The sequence below is a fragment of the Oncorhynchus tshawytscha genome, linkage group LG11 (assembly GCF_018296145.1).
Source record: "Oncorhynchus tshawytscha isolate Ot180627B linkage group LG11, Otsh_v2.0, whole genome shotgun sequence".
Taxonomy (NCBI): domain Eukaryota; kingdom Metazoa; phylum Chordata; class Actinopteri; order Salmoniformes; family Salmonidae; genus Oncorhynchus; species Oncorhynchus tshawytscha.
The window spans coordinates 30,688,767-30,706,501 of NC_056439.1; the positions used below are offsets into that span (position 1 = coordinate 30,688,767).

Below are 17,735 nucleotides of genomic sequence, written 5' to 3' on the forward strand. Positions count from 1 at the left end.
ACCCTCTCTTTCTAAAATTATCCGCCGCCATTGTTGCAACCCCTATTACCAGGTTGTCCGGACCTTTGGCAGTCTCAATGGGGGTACCACAGGGTTCAATTCTTGGGGCGACTCTTTTCTCTGTATAAATCAACGATGTCGCTCTTGATGCTGGTGATTCCCTGATCAACCTCTATGCAGACAACACCATTCTGTATACATTTGACCTTTCTTTGGACACTGTGTTAACAAACCTCCAAATGATCATCAATGCCATACAACACTCCTTCCATGGCCTCCAACTGCTCTTAAATGCTAGTAAAACTAAATGCATGCTTTTCAACCGATAGCTGCACGCACCCGCCCCCCCGCCACCTCATTCTCTTTCACCCATGTGGGGCATTCGAAAGACGTGGCCTCATGGTTGCCACCGCAATTTCTCTGAAGCAGGTTTTCATGAAGGATCTCTCTGTACTTTGCGCCGTTCATTTTTCCGCTGATGCTGCAGCATGATGCTGCCGCCACCATGCTTCACCACAGGGATGGTGCCAGATTTCCTCCAGACATGACACTTGGCATTCAGGACAAAGAGTTCAATCTTGATTTCATCATACCAGAGAATTTTGTTTCTCGTGGTCTGAGAGTCCTTTAGGTGCATTTTGCCAAACACCAAGTGGACTGTCATGTGCCTTTTACTGAGGAGTTGCATCTGTCTGACAACTCTACCATAAAGGCCTGATTGGTGGAGGGCTGCAGAGATGGTTGTCCTTCTGGAAGTTTCTTCCATCTACACAGAGGAACTCTGTCAGAGTGACCATCGGGTTCTTAGTCACCTTCCTGACCAAGGTCCTTCTCCCCCGATTGCTCAGTTTGGCCGGGTCTCTCTCTTCCATTTAAGAATGATGGAGGCCACTGTATTCTTGGGGATCTTCAATGCTGCAGAAATGCTTTGGTACCCTTCCCCAGATCTGTGCCTCGACACAATCCTGCCTCGGAGCTCTACGGACAATTCCTTTGACCTCATCGCTTGGTTTTTGCTCTCAATCCTGTCTCTGAGAATTCCTTCGCCCTTATGGCTAAGTTTTTCCTCTGACATGCACTTTCAACTGTGGGACCTTATATAGACAGATGTGTGCCTTTCCAAATCATGTCCAATTAATTTAATTTACCACAGGTGGACTCCAATCAAGTTGTAGAAACATCTCATAATGATCAATGGAAACAGGATGCACCCAAGCTTCATTTCGAGTCTCATAGCAAAGGGTCTGAATACTGTATACTGTAAATCAGGTATTTATGATTTATTTATTTTTTGTTGAAATTTGCTAAAATTTCTAAGACCCTGTTTTTGCTTTGCCATTATGGGGGATTGATGAGGATTTTTTTTTGTTTTAATCAATTTTAGAATAAGGCTGTAATGTAACAGAATGTGGAAAAAGGGAAGGGGTCTGAATACTTTCTGAATGCACTCTTTCGTTTAATTTTCTCCCTCTCCTAGAGCAAAGGCTGCAAAGAATATCCATTTTCATTACGGAACAGACAGTATAAAGACTCTTGCCTCCGTCGTGTTGTAAAATGTACACTCTCTAATCATAAAAAACGGCATCAAACGCGAGCCTGGAAATAGTGTTTTAAATCGTCTTTGTCTCGACTTTGGCGCAAGTTCACTGGTCGGTTCAAAGTCACGCAACGCTATTGGCTTATTCGTAAGAAGCTCCGCCCCATGTTTTGTGTTTTCTGTCTGTTTAATTGGTCCAAATCGAGGCGTTTAAATTCGAAATCTACCGACCACTTGCATTGCAAGACGATTTCGAAAAGTAAACTGTGGGTCGAGTTATTTGCGTCAAGAGAAGTTATTTTATGCTTATCCGACTCCTTGATTGAGGTATGTAGCTATTTGGCTGCGTTTTAATTGTTAATCTGACTTGGTCTATCGCGCAAAATGTCTTCCTTAATTTGATGCATCTTTTGTAGCCCGACGCTAGCGATTTACCTAACGTTGGCTAGCTAACTAAATTACTTATGGTTAGTAACTGACGTTAACCAGCTAACTGACTTTAGTTAACTCCTAGCGCATTCTTAGACGCTAACGTTAGCTTTGCCTTGGGTTCTCGAGAACAAGTTCCTTCCAATGTCTGTTATCTATACAGTACAATATAAACTGGTAATTTGTTAGGATAAACTGCTTATTTAGGTAATTGCGTTAACTAAGCAATATGACGTTATTTATGGTTGATGTCAACCTAACTAGCAGTTGACAAGGTCCGCTAGTTTTGTACTGTCAATTGTTATTGGCTGAGTTAATAACAAACTAGCGTTACTAGGTAGCGTACCTAATGTGAACAAGATTTTATTTGGACTTGTTCCTTGTTAGCATACTAGCTAACTAACGTTAGCTGGTATGCGATTGCCATTATTAGTTCAAGTAAGAGCAAAACTCGTGGCATTGCTTCAAACCTTTTTATATACTAGTTAAATGTTAAACCGGACCATCCACAAAATGCTACAGTCACGGTGGCTTAGTTTAATTGGCTATGCACTAAGGGAAATTCATTTAGCCAAACTCTGAATGATTCCAAATGGGCTTTGCCGATTTGGTGTGCTCTTTGGCAGGCCTGGCAGATGCATCCAGTGTAGGAAAAACTGACAAGCCCTGGAACTGCAGGCCACATTATGGTGTGAGAACGTAGTGGGTAAATTGCTTCTAGTCATTGTCACCAACTCAACAATCTTGGCATGCTAACAAGTGTTGTTTACTATTCAGAATCTGGTAATATAAATGTAGCCTTGGCTATCAATTGGAATGTCTGTAAACAAACTTGTTTGAATGACAAGTCTTTGTGGCCTGATGAATAGTTCTTTCTCCCCACTGGTAGCACATGACCCTTTCACCTTTTATTATTTCCAAATAAATTGCACATTATACTTCTACAGGTTGGTGACGATTACATGTATCCATTGTCAACAAGGATCCAACGACACAAACTGAGTGTAAAAAAACTTTAGGAACACATGGTCTTTTCATGAGACTGACCAGGTGAAAGCTATTATCCCTTATTGATGTAACCTGTAAAATCAACTTCAATCAGTGTAGATGGAGAAGAGACAGGTTAAATTATTTTTAATCCTTGAGACATGGCCTGCGGTCTAAACACTTAAGACACACCCTATCCCTTCAACCCTCAAATTAATTGAACACTTGTCTGACGACTATACACTTGCAGGGCGAGGTAGGAAGGAATGATTTTTAAATGGACCACCCTTGGCTTGAAATTCGTCACTCATTCATCCCGCATTGATTGTCTTTTCGGATGCTTTATATATATCTTCCTAACAAAGACAGCCAACTTCCTCAAACGGAGGATGATTTAACAAAAGCGCATTTGTGGAAAAAAAGCACAATCGTTGCACGACTGTACCTAACCATAAACATCAATGCCTTTCTTAAAATCAATACACAGAAGTATATATTTTTAAACCTCTAAATTTAGCGAAAAGAAATCCAGGTTAGCAGGCAATATCAACCAGGTGAAATTGTGTCACTTCTCTTGCGTTCATTGCACGCAGAGTCAGGGTATATGCAACAGTTTGGGCAGCCTGGCTTGTTGTGAACTAATTTGCCAGAATCTTACGTAATTAACCGTTCCGTTAACATACGGAACGGTTCCGTATTTCACTGAAAGAATTTTGTTTTCGAGGTGATTTGTTTCTGGATTCGACCATATTAATGACCTAAAGCTCGTATTTCTGTGTTATGTTATAATTAAGTCTGTGATTTGATAGACTGCTCTGACTGAGCGATGGTAGGCAGCAGCAGGCCTGTAAGCATTCATTCAAACAGCACTTTCGTGCGTTTTGCCAGCAGCTCTTCGCAATGCTTCAAGCATTGCACTGTTTATGACTTCAAGCCTATCAACTCCTGAGATTAGGCTGGTGTAACCGATGTGAAATGGATAGCTAGTTAGCAATGTGCGTGCTAATAGCATTTCAAACATCACTCGCTCTGAGACTTGGAGTAGTTGTTCCCCTTGCAGAGTGGATTTTGGTGAGCGATGGGTAACGATGCTTCGAGGGTGGCTGTTGTCGATGTGTTCCTGGTTCGAGCCCAGGGACGAGGAGAGGGACGGAAGCTATACTGTTACACTGGCAATACTGTTACACTGGCAATAGTAAATTGCCTATAAGAACATCCAATAGTCAAAGGTATATGAAATACAAATGGTTTAGAGAGAAATAGTCCTATAAATACTATATTAACTACAACCTAAAACCTCTTAACTTGGAATATTGAAGGCTCATGTTAAAAGGAACCACCAGCTTTCATATGTTCTGAGAAAGGAACTTAAACATTAGCTTTTTTACATGACACATATTTCACTTTTACTTCTCCAACACTTTGTTTTTGCATTATTTAAACCAAAATTGAACATGTTTCATTATTAATTTAAGGCTAAATGTATTTTTATTGATGTATTATATTAAGTTAAAATAAGTGTTCATTCAGTGTAGTTGTAATTGTCATTTATTACAATTTTTATTTTATTTTTTAAATCGGCCGATTTGAAGCGGTATTGGCTTATTTTGGTCCTCCGATTGGTATCGGTGTTGAAAAATCATAATCGGTTTACCTCTATTAATATACACCTACTGTATGATAGCTATTAAATTAATTAGCTAACTAACATTAGCCTGCCTAGCTGGAACTTCTGAAGAAGGAAAAGGTTTTTCTACAATTTCCAAAAGATAACCAAACAAATATTTACTTTTTACGAGAAGTGTTTGTGCTGTCATGTGCATTAGTAGCACCATTTCGAACTTATTTGTGTTCGTTTTTACTTAAATATCAACGGAGAAGTCAACATACAAGTTTTCGCAGACTTCTTAGCGCAGGTACAATCGTCGCAAATGGAATTGTGGGGAGTTTCAGGCCCCGGAGTAAACATAATTGTACACTCGCGAAGCTGACTAAAAACGAGGGCTGAGGGGCTTACGTTGCAAACTTCCCTTGCTTGGCGAATCATTTGGACCGCCCATCAAGATGGTGAAGGGGATTTCCCTAAGGGCATTAAGCGAGGGTAAGTGGACGAGGGTGTCTTAAGTGTTTGGACCGCAACCCATGGATTGTGTGTGCCATTCGGAGGGTGAATGGGCAAGACAAAATATTAATGTGCCTTTGAACAGGCTATGGTAGTAGGTGCCAGGCACACGGTTTGAGTCGAACTGCAACGCTGCTGGCTTTTTCACGCTTAACAATTCTCGTGTATCAAGAATGTTTCACCACCCAAAGGACATCAGCCAACTTGAGACAACTGTGGGAAGTATTGGAGTGTGCACAAAAGAGGTGTAACTCAATATTAGGAAGGTGTTCCTAATGTTTTGTACAATCGGTGTATAGCTGATACACACCCCCTCAATGTTGTATCTAGAGATTAGGTTGAATGGGCTTCGTCAATTAGATTGACGTCCGTGACGTGCTTTACTCAGTCTAATCAGTGTGCCCAGCTGTCTACTGGGTGGGGCCTACTTTTGCTTCAGCTCCCTCACTTCTGTGTGCCCCTCTTCATAGGATGAGTTCTACTGCTGTGAACGATGAGAATCGTGGGATCTGCCCTGGAAGAAAGCACAGCAATTCAGAGACAAGTTGTGACATCTTTTCCTTGGATCAGCCGACTGGGAGGCCATCCATCCTTCGCCAGTCTCAGGCAGAGAACCTGTCCAACAAAACTATAGGAAAGGGAGGGAAGGTACAGTGCATATGTGTTGTCAAGAAGCCTAATCTTCTAGTAGTTTAAAATGTTCCAGAATAATTCTCTCTGTAAAATAATCTTGTTATTTGAGGATCTATGCTTGACTGTTTGAATAGTCTAGCGAAATGCACTAGCTGACGCACACCCAACATTTTTTGAGGTGTTTACTCAGAGTAAACTGCATAAAAATAAAGTTCACTCAGTGTGCGCTCAACAATTTAACCAGGTTAGGTTTACCCATTATATATTTCTTTATTTGTCTGTTTGAAAGAACATTTTGTTTTCAGATAACCTTTTGGTGTCTGCGTTCAGGTTTGTTTTCAGACTCCAAGAAGAGACCCTCACACTAAGAGAATAGAATCACCAACAAAGTCCCTCAAGATGGCAAGCATAGATTACTGTACAAAAGCCCTAGAGTCTCTGCAGATTACAACACCTGAAGAGTAAGCATGTACAGCTACGGCTTTAAAAAAAGCACGTCACATTGGCAGAATGATTATTCATAATCGTATCAAGTTGAAAGATTCGAAACTAATCTATCCTCGTGTATTTTTATAGGGTGTTGCTGCAGGAAATCAATGTGCCTGTTGATGTGCCAAAATCAGGTATATGCTTTTTAAAAAATGTCCAAGATCCATTACGACATCGCTTTGTCACCATTATTTCAACCATAAAATGTTGACTTGATTTTTTACTTATTTTACGGCGGACTTTTCAGATGTGTCATCCTATCCTGATGATGACATGCCAATTCAGAGTAAAGGAGGTTATCAGCTGGATTTTGATAACCTTGATGTCATCAATCCCTTCCAAGGTTCTGTTAAAATGGTCCTCTCTCCAGCAAGGCACAGTGAAGTAGTTGAAACCTCCAAGGGTGTTAATCTGAGTGAACCTAATGTAGTTGAGGCAGTTTCTCATGAGGAGATGTTAGATGATTTTGACAAGATTGAAACGGCACTGGATGAGACCCTCCCGTTCATGCCATCGCTGGAAAATTCTCTTGCTGACATCTCAGCTGATGTGTGTTCAACAGATAGCAGTGTGGTCACCATGACGAAGGATCCAGCCATTGAGTTATCCAAAGCTGATGAGGACGAGACTGTACAGTCATCCGTTAACCCAGATCAAGCTGTCGCCATCTCTAGAGATAAGGAGACTCCTCTGCCGCCCAAAGGTTCTTACAAATTCGATTTTGACGACCTTGATTCAGTCAATCCTTTCCAAACAGGAGCCTCCCAAATTCCGAATTCCCCCGTACTTGGAAGAAAGCTGCCATGCAATGAACCCCCAGAGGTGAAAGTTGAAGAGACTGGCCCTGCTGGTAAGGAAATGGGACCTGCAGCCATGGTTCGGGTGTCTCAGCCAGTTGTATTGGTACCTGTCCAGCCAGAGATGAGAGCTATTGCACCATTGTCACCTGCTCCCACGGAGACGAGCCAGTCCGCTGAAGACTCCATGCCTCAGCCGGGTGAAGCCGCTCCAAATGCCGGGCCAGTGAAACTTGAATTCAATTTCGATGACGGCGGGGAGATCAAACGTAAGCCTCTTCCCAAGCGGTTTGTCAAAAGGCCTCCTGGTCTTAAGCCTTCAGAGAAAAAGTCTGTACCTGAAGAAAAGAAAGAACCTCTATCTAAGGAATCTCCAGTGATGCCAGTGGACAGTGATTCTGATATTCCTGGTCTAAAAGGCGTGTACAACTTTGACAAGTTTGATGACCCAGACTTCAATCCATTTGGTACAAATGCAAGAATGAGTGACTCTATAGTCTGTAAGGTGAAATCCAGTTTAGAGGCCAAGGGATCAAACTCAGTCAGGGTGGCTGCCTCCCCTGATAAAGTGACGGAGCCTGTTCAGAAAGACACCGCACCATGGCCACTGTAAGTACATGTTCATTACAACTTTAATATTATTAAATTAATGTTTTAAAGGTAGTATTGATCTATATTTGAAGCATAATCAGTGCTGTATAAAGAGATGCTTAATGTAGCTGCACCGCTCCATTAGCTGGTAGTGATTATATTTTCAGTCTTCCTAGTGCTGGAGACAAAATCTCAAGGACTGAACCTGATCTTTCTGCTACAAGAGAAGGAATTGTAAGCTTTTTAAAAACTTGATCAGATTATGTATTGGAAAAATATTTTGGCTAGCCAAAGCTGTATATTGATTGTTGTGTGCTTATTTGGGTGACATTCTTTCTATAATTGTAGGACAACATTCCATCTGAAGCTGCTGATCTTGTGGAATCATGTGAAGTTCAGGATCCTTTGTCTGGCCAAGAACAGGAACCTCCAACTGAACCTGACCAACCTTCACTGAGCACCCTAGAACCCTTTGAACTCTGCCCATTTGAGCAGAACCCACAAAATGGCATGTCAGAATTTAATGAGTTTGTTCCTGGAACCACATGTAAGTCAAATAACTTGAGGAATTCATGTTCGTTGCTGTAATGTCGACTTGACTAGCTTTTTGACTAACTTGTCCCCTGTTCTCTCAAGTCATGGCGAATGACTTTGATGGACAGATGGACTACCTGGAGCAGTTTGGGTCCAGCAATGTAAGTGATTATTCAAAAATATATATATCTACACACACTCACTCAGCAAAAAAAAAGCCCCTTTTTCAGGACCCCGTCTTTCAACGATTATTTGTAAAAATCCAAATAACTTCAGATCTTCATTGTAAAGTGTTTAAACACTGTTTCCCATGCTTGTTCAATGAACCATAAACAAGTAATGAACATGCACCTGTGAAACGGTCGTTAAGACACTAACCGCTTACAGATGGCAGGCAATTAAGGTCACAGTTCTGAAAACTTAGGACACTAAAGAGGCCTTTCTACTGACTCTGGAAAAACACCAAAAGATAGATGCCTGGGGTCCCTGCTCAATCTGTGTGAATGTGCCTTGGGCATGCTGCAAGGAGGCATGAGGACTGCAGATGTGACCAGGGCAATAAATTGCAATGTTCGTACTGTGAGACGCCTAAGACAGCACTTCAGGGAGACAGGATGGACAGCTGATCATCCTCGCACTGGCAGACCACGTGTAACAACACCTGCACAGGAAACATCACACCTGCAGGACAGGTACAGGATGGCAACAACAACTGCCCCAGTTACACCAGGAACGCACAATCCGTCCATTAGTGTTCAGACTGTCCAATAGGCTGAGAGAGGCTAGACTGAGGGCTTGTAGGCCTGTTTTAAGGCAGGTCCTCACCAGACATCACCAGGGGTTTTGTCTCACTAGGGGTGATGGTTGGAATTGTGTTTATCGTTACACTGAGGCCTGTACTCTGGAGCGGGATCAAGGTGGAGGGTCCGTCATGGTCTGGGGCGGTGTGTCACAGTATCATCGGACTGAGCTTGTCATTGCAGGCAATCCCAACTCTGCATTACAGGGAAGACATCCTCCTCCTTCATGTGGTACCCTTCCTGCAGTCTCATCCTGACATGACCCTCCAGCATGACAATGCCATCAGCCATACTGCTCGCCCCCAGAAATGTCCGGGAACTTGCAGGTGCCTTGGTGGAAGAGTGGGGTAACACAGCAAGAACTGACAAATCTGGTGCAGTCCATGTGGAGGAGATGCACTGTAGTACTTAATGCAGCTGGTGGCCACACCAGATACTGTTACTTTTGATTTTGACACCCCCCCTTTGTTCAGGGACACACTATCCCGTTTCTGTTAGTCACATCTGTGGAACTTGTTCAGTTTATGTCTCAGTGGTTGAATCTTGTTTATGTTCATACAAATAGGTTTATATACGTTTTGGGCTTCCTCTAATTATGTAGCCTTTAAATTCAGTTCAAGGAGTCAGCACTGAGGAAACAATCTCTGTACCTCAAATTTGACCCCCTCATGAGAGAGAGCCCCAAGAAGTCTGGAGGCCCCACAGGACTCGACAACCTCCCTCAACCGGATGCCTTTGCTTCACGGTGTGTTACTGTTTTGGTCATAATCACATGGTTTTGTTTTACCCATCTAACTGGGTGGGGGAAATTACTTACGTGTTCCTCTTAAAATGTTCTAGTTGCATTTAAGTATTTAATTGGCCCAGAATTGAGAGCATACTTAATCTAGTTGTGTATCTAAAATGAGTTTGCAATTCAAAAGTGACTATCAAGGTGGTTTCTCCAAATCTGAGCGAGGTTTCTGTCAATGTGGTTTTAGTGTGGATACCCAGAAGACTGGTGCTAAGGAGGAAGTGAATGAGGTGAATGGACTGAAATCTCTCAACCCCAAACTTATTGATGTCCCACCACCTGTAAGTTTCCTCAGTCCTCAAAGATACTATAATATAGTACAGCTAAGTAATGTGGGAAAACTGTTAAATGGATGTCTTCTGTCCCTTTAGGTTCAGGTTGTTGGGCCTATGACTCCTCTTGAGCAAAATTCCCCTATGAATCTAGCCTCAACTTTCCCCCAACCAGCCAACACTGAGGATAACATCATAGAGGTGCTTAAATACAGTCAGCAAGATATGGATGCTGCCATTGCTAAGATCCAGAAAGAAGTACGTATTTGTTTTCCTCATCCCTTTCAATCCAGTCATGATCATTTTCATTTATAATGGTTTGTTTTTATAGGTAAAGGAACAGGAAGCTCAATGGAAGGCAAAGCATGACAAGCTGTCTTGGGATAATCATGCAATGGGGTAAGCAATAAGCATTGACGCTAGTATTTGGTCACTTATTCTCATTTCACACCTCTAACAATTAACTGTTGGTTTCTCTGCTTTTTTGTTTTTGCAGGAAAATCATGTCTGAATTTGAAGCCACAATTGCTCAGATATTGGGTATGTTGTAGTAAAGGCAATTTTGCAATGTTAATATCCTTTTCATGTAAAATGTACAACTTGTTGTGATTGTCATTGTTTCCTGCAGCTGATAAACAAAGGGAGAAGGAGATGGCCCAGGCTGAGATCACTAAAGTCTTGCAGGAGAAGGAGCAGGTATCACAGGACCTGAACACCATGGAGAGGTCCTTCTCTGAGCTCTTCAAGAGACTGGACAAGTACAAAGAGGCCATCGAGGGTTACAAAAAGGTCGGCATTAAAAAGAATGTCATGACCTATAAAAAGAATGTCATGACCTATGCATAGTGGCATGTCTAAATTTGACCCTATTTAAAAAAATATATATATTTAAGCTTTTTCATCACTCTCCTTATGGTCCAGCACCTTTCTCAGGCAATTGTTCATTTTTGATGTAATTATCATTTCTGGAGAAGGCTTAAAATACATGATCAACTGTTCTGCCTGCGGCTGTGGAATCCTCACCTGTTCACCGGACGTGCTACCTGTCCCAGACATTATTTGACCATGCTGGTCATTTATGAACATTTGAACATCTTGGCCATGTTCTGTTATAATCTCTAGGTTTCTTCCTAGGTTTTGGCCTTTCTAGGGAGTTTTTCCTGGCCAATGTGCTTCAACACCTGCATTGTTTGGGGTTTTAGGCTGGGTGTCTGTACATAATTTTGAGATATCAGCTGATGTACGAAGGGCTATATAAATACATTTGATGATGATTTGATAGAATCTTGCTGACACATTATTGCGCAAAACACCATGCTTTGGTGTGGGTAAGTAACATTGCTGTGAAGGACGACACTGAATTGATGTAGTTCCATGACTTTGCTTTGCCAACCTCATGACCTTTGGTTATAAATGTGTGCCACTAAGAATGAAGAGATGCTGAAGAAATGTGCTCAAGATTACCTGGCTAGGATCAAGAAAGAGGAGCAGCGCTACCAGACCCTGAAAGTCCATGCAGAGCAGAAAATTGGCCTGTAAGACATTCAAACTATACTTTTTTTGTGCAAAATACAGCCGGATACATAATTGCATATTGTTGCCAGCCTCTATAGTCTTACTTGGCTGACTATTACTTTTTTCCCCCAGGGCGAATGGAGAGATTGCAGAGGTTCGCTCCAAACTAAAGTCAGAGGTCTCTGCACTTCAGGCCCAGCTGCGCAGAGAGCAACTAAAGGTCCAGTCACTGGAGAATAGCCTTGACCAGAAAGTAAGTCCACCTCAGTCTGAAGTCCATGGGGCTGCCTTTATCAATGTTTTTGGCATAATTTGTTCATGGAAGTTTTGCTCTTGCTCTTATCAGATTATTTTCCTTGCTTTTTCCCCCCCTGTCCCCTCAGGTAAAAGAGACTGAAGAACTCACCAATCTTTGCGATGAGCTAATCGCTAAAGTCCAGAAGGGCTGAGTTCAACTGTATGTTTATGTCCTTGCCTTTATTGCTGTAGTTTAGATTTTTTACAAATCTAAATATGTCCTCTTCCTGATGAGCATGTGTGAATATCGCTTTGTAAGTGTTTTGCTGCTCTTGATTGGAGATCGAGAAATGTAATAGTACTTCACTGGCTCATCTACTGATTCATATTTTGTCAATGTTGGTCTTGTTCATGTCTGTCTTTATTACTGTAATAATAAAACATTTTACTAATCAAGATCCGTTGTAGCTCCTTGCAAGTTTATTTGAATTGCATTGTAGCCTTCAATTCCATTTTGATCCTCCAGGAGATGCTGTTTACCATAAGTAATATTTTGTAGTGTAGTCTTTGCAAAGGTAATTTTGAGTTTTTGGTTTCGTGCATTCATTGCATGTTCTGATGAGTATAGCAGTGACATTTGTACAAGTTATTCCGAACAGTAGCTAAAAGTACCTCCATAGATTCTTCTAGTGATGTGTGGTTAAAACATTTCAATAGCCTCTTGTCTATAGAACCAAAGCTCATCCCGTTCCACAATGCTTACAACAAAACAAGCTACCCTGATACAATGCTCCCCTTCTTCCCTGAGCAATCACAGGGTCCTGTCACATCACTCCCGGACCAGGACAATGCACTTCCTAAATGCTGAAAGGAAATCCTACCTAGATTGGAGATGAATGAGGTGGTAGTGTGGGGCAGAGGGGAGGAGAAGGGCTAGATTCACTCTTAAATGGGAGCGATGCTAGTCGGTGTACTCTTGCAGGGGCCATCACTCTCCTGTGAGAGCACTTTCTATCTCTGTCTGTATCTATTCCAGCACCACTGGCCCTTTGCTGGCTGCCCTCTGAATCACCCTGTGTAGACTATGCTCTTCCAGCCATGTCGGGAAGAAAGCTGACCTGCCTTTTGTAGGGGCCTCCTGATGGTCCTTACCTAGCAGGGCAGCTAATGATCACTGAACCCATCCCTTCATTCCCAGTGGAAGCCGGTGGGCTGACCGGAGGCTTTTACAAACATCCTTGCAATTCTCATTTTCAGAGGTCATTCATAGTATAGATTTTTATAATTGAGGCATCAACCAAGTTCCTGTAAAGAATTGAGGCCATGAACCAAATAATCTGTGCCTGTACTTTTATCAAATCAACTTTTTTTTTTTAATGTGGGTATATCATACAAGATTGTCAAACAACCAATTGTGTATAAGTACTTGTATAAACTATGATTATCCTTATTGGCATTGTCTTTCATATTACATTGCAACTACAGAACCTTATTAAATTGTACCTTTTAAAAAAAATCAAAATGCATGTAAAATGCCTGACTTTGAAAAATAAATTCTCCATGACATCTAAAATGTGGTTGCATTAGACTGTGGACTATGTATTCAATGCAACACGATATTTGCAAGGATTCTACAAAACACAAAAGGCTAGTGGTGGTAACGTTTGGATTCTGGCAATGATATTTAGCGAGTCCAGTCAACATTGGGACAATATTCTATTTGCAGTCTTTGATATGGACATGATTCACATACCAAATAAATGCTAACAATGTATTTTCATATGGCCTTTTTTGTGATTGAAAAACAGGATTATTGGTGGCACATCAATAGTGGTCTGGGTTAAATGAATGTGCATTTGAACAATGAACATTTACCAAAATCAAAGGGGCTACCTGAGTATGAGCGTAATACCAGCCCTTTTGTATTGTATTCCATACCGCCTTCAACATCACCTAGCAGAGCTTAAGTACTGTGTCTTGTACCCAACATAAGAGATAAAAGGTCAAAACTGACCCTAATCCTTGTTGGTTAGTTGATATGGGTAAACAAGTTAATGATGGATTATGTATTTACTGATGGATATGCACTCTCAGTAAGTCTGAATAGCTGCCTTTAACGCATTGCAGAATCTTTTGGTGATTTAAGTGCACATCTGGGTTCAGTGGTTTTGATATGAAAAAAAGTAGCACCAAGGACCAGGCAGGTTTGCAGGTACAGTAAAAACCATACATTGTCATTGGAAGATGTTATTTAAGTTGAGAAATCACTAGGGCAGCCATTTATGCACTAACCTCTAAAACTGCTCCTGTACCATCACCTTAATTTCACTGTTGTACAGTACTGAATGATCATTATAAAGCCCCAGTTATGTCCAGTTAGATCAAGATCCAGCACAGGCAAGGTGACAGTTCAAAGAGCAGCCCCAGATGTGTTTAACCAGAGAGCTGTTCTCTGAGGTTCAGTCCAAAGCTCAGACCTTCGCTTTACGATGCAATCCTTCAGAGGCGCAGAGAGGGGGACAACATTTGGCACATGGCTAACACTGAAAGTGAATGTGCTGGTGCACCTTCCCGTCCACGTGGGAGTGTGTGTGAGTGTGGATGTCATTGTAGATTTTGGGGTAGATTTTTGGGGGGAGAGCAGAGCCCCCTTGAGTGAGGAGAAGCTGCTGCTGAGCCAGATACTCCTCATAGTTTATGGAGCCCAGGCAGTCCTTCTCTGGGCTGGAGGAAGGGGCCACAAAGCTCCTGTCCCTCTCCCGGTAGGGCAGCCGGTGGGAGGCCTGCAGGACCTGGGCAGATGCAGTGCTGGTTGGGGAACAGTGCTTTTTACTCTGGCAGAACCACAGCAGCACTGTACCAAAGATGAACACCATGCCAGCAGGGATGCCAATGATGACAGGCCAAGGGAGGGGGCTGGAGGCTGGGGTGAACATCGGGGTGATGGGTGGCTTGGTGTCTGCAGGAGAGGGCCCCAAAAAAAGAAGGATCAGTGAACATGGAGTCAATCATTCTAAACAATAAAGTTGAACAAAGAAGTAGCTACACATGCAGAGAGTCTTGGTAGAGAAATTAATAGTGCTGAGCGATTAACCAATATTTTGGTCGGTTCAATTATTTGAATTTAATTTAGTTTTTTTTGTGAGCTCAATGCTCAGTTTCTGTAGATAACTCAGATAAGCAGTAAATGGGCAGTCACTACCATCATGGGACTTTTATTCATTGTTTTATTCTGTTGTTACAGCATTCAACCCACATAATGCATAGTGCAATTAACGTAAAAAAACATTTGCTAAACCGAAATCAAAAAACATGATTATCTTTTTAATAATTGAACCGAAACTGAACCAACCTCAAAAAGCACTTATCGCTCAGCACTCTAAATCACTGCAGTGGGTCAATACTACATTGTTCACCAATACAAAGCTCACAAGAACCTGTGGAAGAAGAACTGGAAACAGAGGAGTTTGTGTGCACAATGGGAAATATTTTGAAAGTTGGATTGTTGGGAGGCCAGGTAAGAGTTTATGGGGGGTATGATGTACTAGAGGGCAGGAAGCCTGGCACTGGTATTACCTGGCAGAACGGTGAGGAAGGCGCTGCGGAAGCTGTAGCCCATGGTGTTGGCGCCCAGACAGATGTACATGCCAGAGTCCTCCTCCTTGGCACGGGTGATGAGCAGCTTGTTGAGGTAGGAGCCATCAGGGCGTGACCACACCTCTCCCGTGGGCAGAACCACGAAGTGATGGTCACCCACCTCAATGGTGGAGTTGTACCGACTCTCCTCGTTGGACTCCACACGCTTGAGCCACTGGATGACGGGTTTGACATCGCTCCTCACTTTGCACTGGAATGAGGTAGTCCCACCGTAGTCCACTGTGGTGTTGACTGGGTGAGTGCCTGTCAGGATGGGCTTGGAGTTGGTCTGCTCTGCAGAGAGACATAATGGACAAACTGTCACAGACATCCCACATTTCCCACATGGCTGACTCTTTGCCTGAACCAGCGCAGATGTCCAACAGTTATTAGAGAGAGAGAGAGAAATAGCACGTGATTAGTTTCCTCTCCCTTTGCTCCTGGTTGTACATCACACACGTCTCGTGTGTGTGGGTGGGTGGGTGGGGGGCAGGCAGCTGGACTTTAATCAGCTCAGATTGGAGGGGCTTGGGGTTTAGCAGCCACCTCCTCCTCACCCCACACACCAGAACACAACACTCATTCTCAGACCTGCGGTCAATATGCTTCTCATCTTCATGATTAAATGAGCATATTCATCCATGGAGCAGGGATACGAGTAACATTCATCCATAGAGCAGGGATACGAGTAACATTCATCCATAGAGCAGGGATACGAGTAACATTCTTCCATGGATCAGGGATACGAGTAACATTCATCCATGGAGCAGGGATACGAGTAACATTCATCCATAGAGCAGGGACAAGAGTAACATTCATCCATGGAGCAGGAATACGAGTAACATTCATCCATGGAGCAGGGATACAAGTAACATTCATCCATGGAGCAGGGATACGAGTAACATTCATCCATGGAGCAGGGATACGAATAACATTCATCCATGGAGCAGGGACAAGAGTAACATTCATCCATAGAGCAGGGATACGAGTAACATTCATCCATGGAGCAGGGATACGAGTAAGATTCATCCATGGAGCAGGGATACGAGTAACATTCATCCATGGAGCAGGGATACGAGTAACATTCATCCATGGAGCAGGGATACGAGTAACATTCATCCATGGAGCAGGTGTAACATTCATCCATGGAGCGAGTAACATTCATCCATAGAGCAGGGATACGAGTAACATTCATCCATGGAGCAGGGATACGAGTAACATTCATCCATGGAGCAGGGATACGAGTAACATTCATCCATAGAGCAGGGATACGAGTAACATTCATCCATGGAGCAGGGATACGAGTAACATTCATCCATGGAGCAGGGATACGAGTAACATTCATCCATGGAGCAAGGAAACGAGTAACATTCATCCATGGAGCAGGGATATGAGTAACATTCATCCATGGAGCAGGGATACGAATAACATTCATCCATAGAGCAAGGATACAAGTAAACATTCATCCATGGAGCAGGGATACGAGTAACATTAATCTATAGAGCAGGGATACGAGTAACATTCATCCATGGAGCAGGGATACGAATAACATTCATCCATGGAGCAGGGATATGAGTAACATTCATCCATGGAGCAGGGATACGAGTAACATTCATCCATTGAGCAAGGATACAAGTAAACATTCATCCATGGAGCAGGGATACGAGTAACATTCATCCATGGAGCAGGGATACAAGTAACATTCATCCATTGAGCAAGGATACAAGTAAACATTCATCCATGGAGCAGGGATACGAGTAACATTAATCTATAGAGCAGGGATACGAGTAACATTCATCCATGGAGCAGGGATATGAATAACATTCATCCATGGAGCAGGGATATGAGTAACATTCATCCATGGAGCAGGGATACGAGTAACATTCATCCATGGAACAGGGATACGAGTAACATTCATCCATGGAGCAGGGATACAAGTAAACATTCATCCATAGAGCAGGGATACGAGTACCATTCATCCATGGAGCAGGGATACGAATAACATTCATCCATGGAGCAGGGATACGAATAACATTCATCCATGGAGCAGGGATATGAGTAACATTCATCCATAGAGCAGGGATACGAGTAACATTCATCCATGGAACAGGGATGTGAGTTAAGACTTACTGATCAAACTCAAAGTAAGGATCTCCAAAAGGTTGTGGTTCCACCTCAAATCCAGACCCAACATTACTACGATTACGTGGCAATTGTACCAATGTTGACCAGATTGATTTTCATCCATGATAGCCAAAAATGATCATTATCACAACATCCATAGAACTCGGTCTGAAGGACTGTGATATATACTACATTATTATCTGGTTCCTTCCCCCGAGGATTCTACCACATACATTAGT

At 42.5% G+C, this 17,735-nt stretch overlaps 2 protein-coding genes across 4 annotated transcripts in view; one reads left to right on the top strand and one right to left on the bottom strand.

Moving 5' to 3' along the window:
* Positions 1-1,726: 1,726 nt before the first annotated feature.
* Positions 1,727-12,194, top strand: LOC112261714 (transforming acidic coiled-coil-containing protein 3-like). Of its 3 annotated transcripts, XM_024437291.2 has the most exons (18): positions 1,727-1,864; positions 5,546-5,723; positions 6,039-6,169; positions 6,285-6,331; positions 6,445-6,540; positions 6,760-7,603; positions 7,753-7,819; positions 7,934-8,132; positions 8,222-8,280; positions 9,534-9,664; positions 9,900-9,993; positions 10,084-10,242; positions 10,316-10,383; positions 10,481-10,524; positions 10,613-10,773; positions 11,413-11,519; positions 11,632-11,752; positions 11,883-12,194. In XM_024437291.2, exons 2-18 carry the CDS (start codon positions 5,547-5,549, stop codon positions 11,946-11,948), a joined length of 2,571 nt encoding a protein of 856 aa, XP_024293059.1. In that variant the 5' UTR covers positions 1,727-1,864; position 5,546; the 3' UTR covers positions 11,949-12,194. The 3 variants fall into 3 exon arrangements, with proteins under 3 accessions (XP_024293059.1, XP_024293057.1, XP_024293058.1); XM_024437289.2 differs by having other exon boundaries at positions 6,445-7,603; XM_024437290.2 differs by having other exon boundaries at positions 6,445-7,603; positions 7,762-7,819.
* Positions 12,195-13,071: 877 nt separating this feature from the next.
* The window catches only part of LOC112261717 (fibroblast growth factor receptor-like 1), a 53,064-nt gene continuing 48,400 nt past the window's right edge, over positions 13,072-17,735 (bottom strand). Inside the window, exons 6-7 of the mRNA XM_024437302.2 lie at positions 15,313-15,666; positions 13,072-14,695 (exon numbers count right to left, since the gene is read on the bottom strand). Of these exons, the coding sequence (XP_024293070.1) occupies positions 14,274-14,695; positions 15,313-15,666 (776 nt within the window). The 3' untranslated portion in view covers positions 13,072-14,273. The remainder of the gene's footprint in view (positions 14,696-15,312; positions 15,667-17,735) is intronic.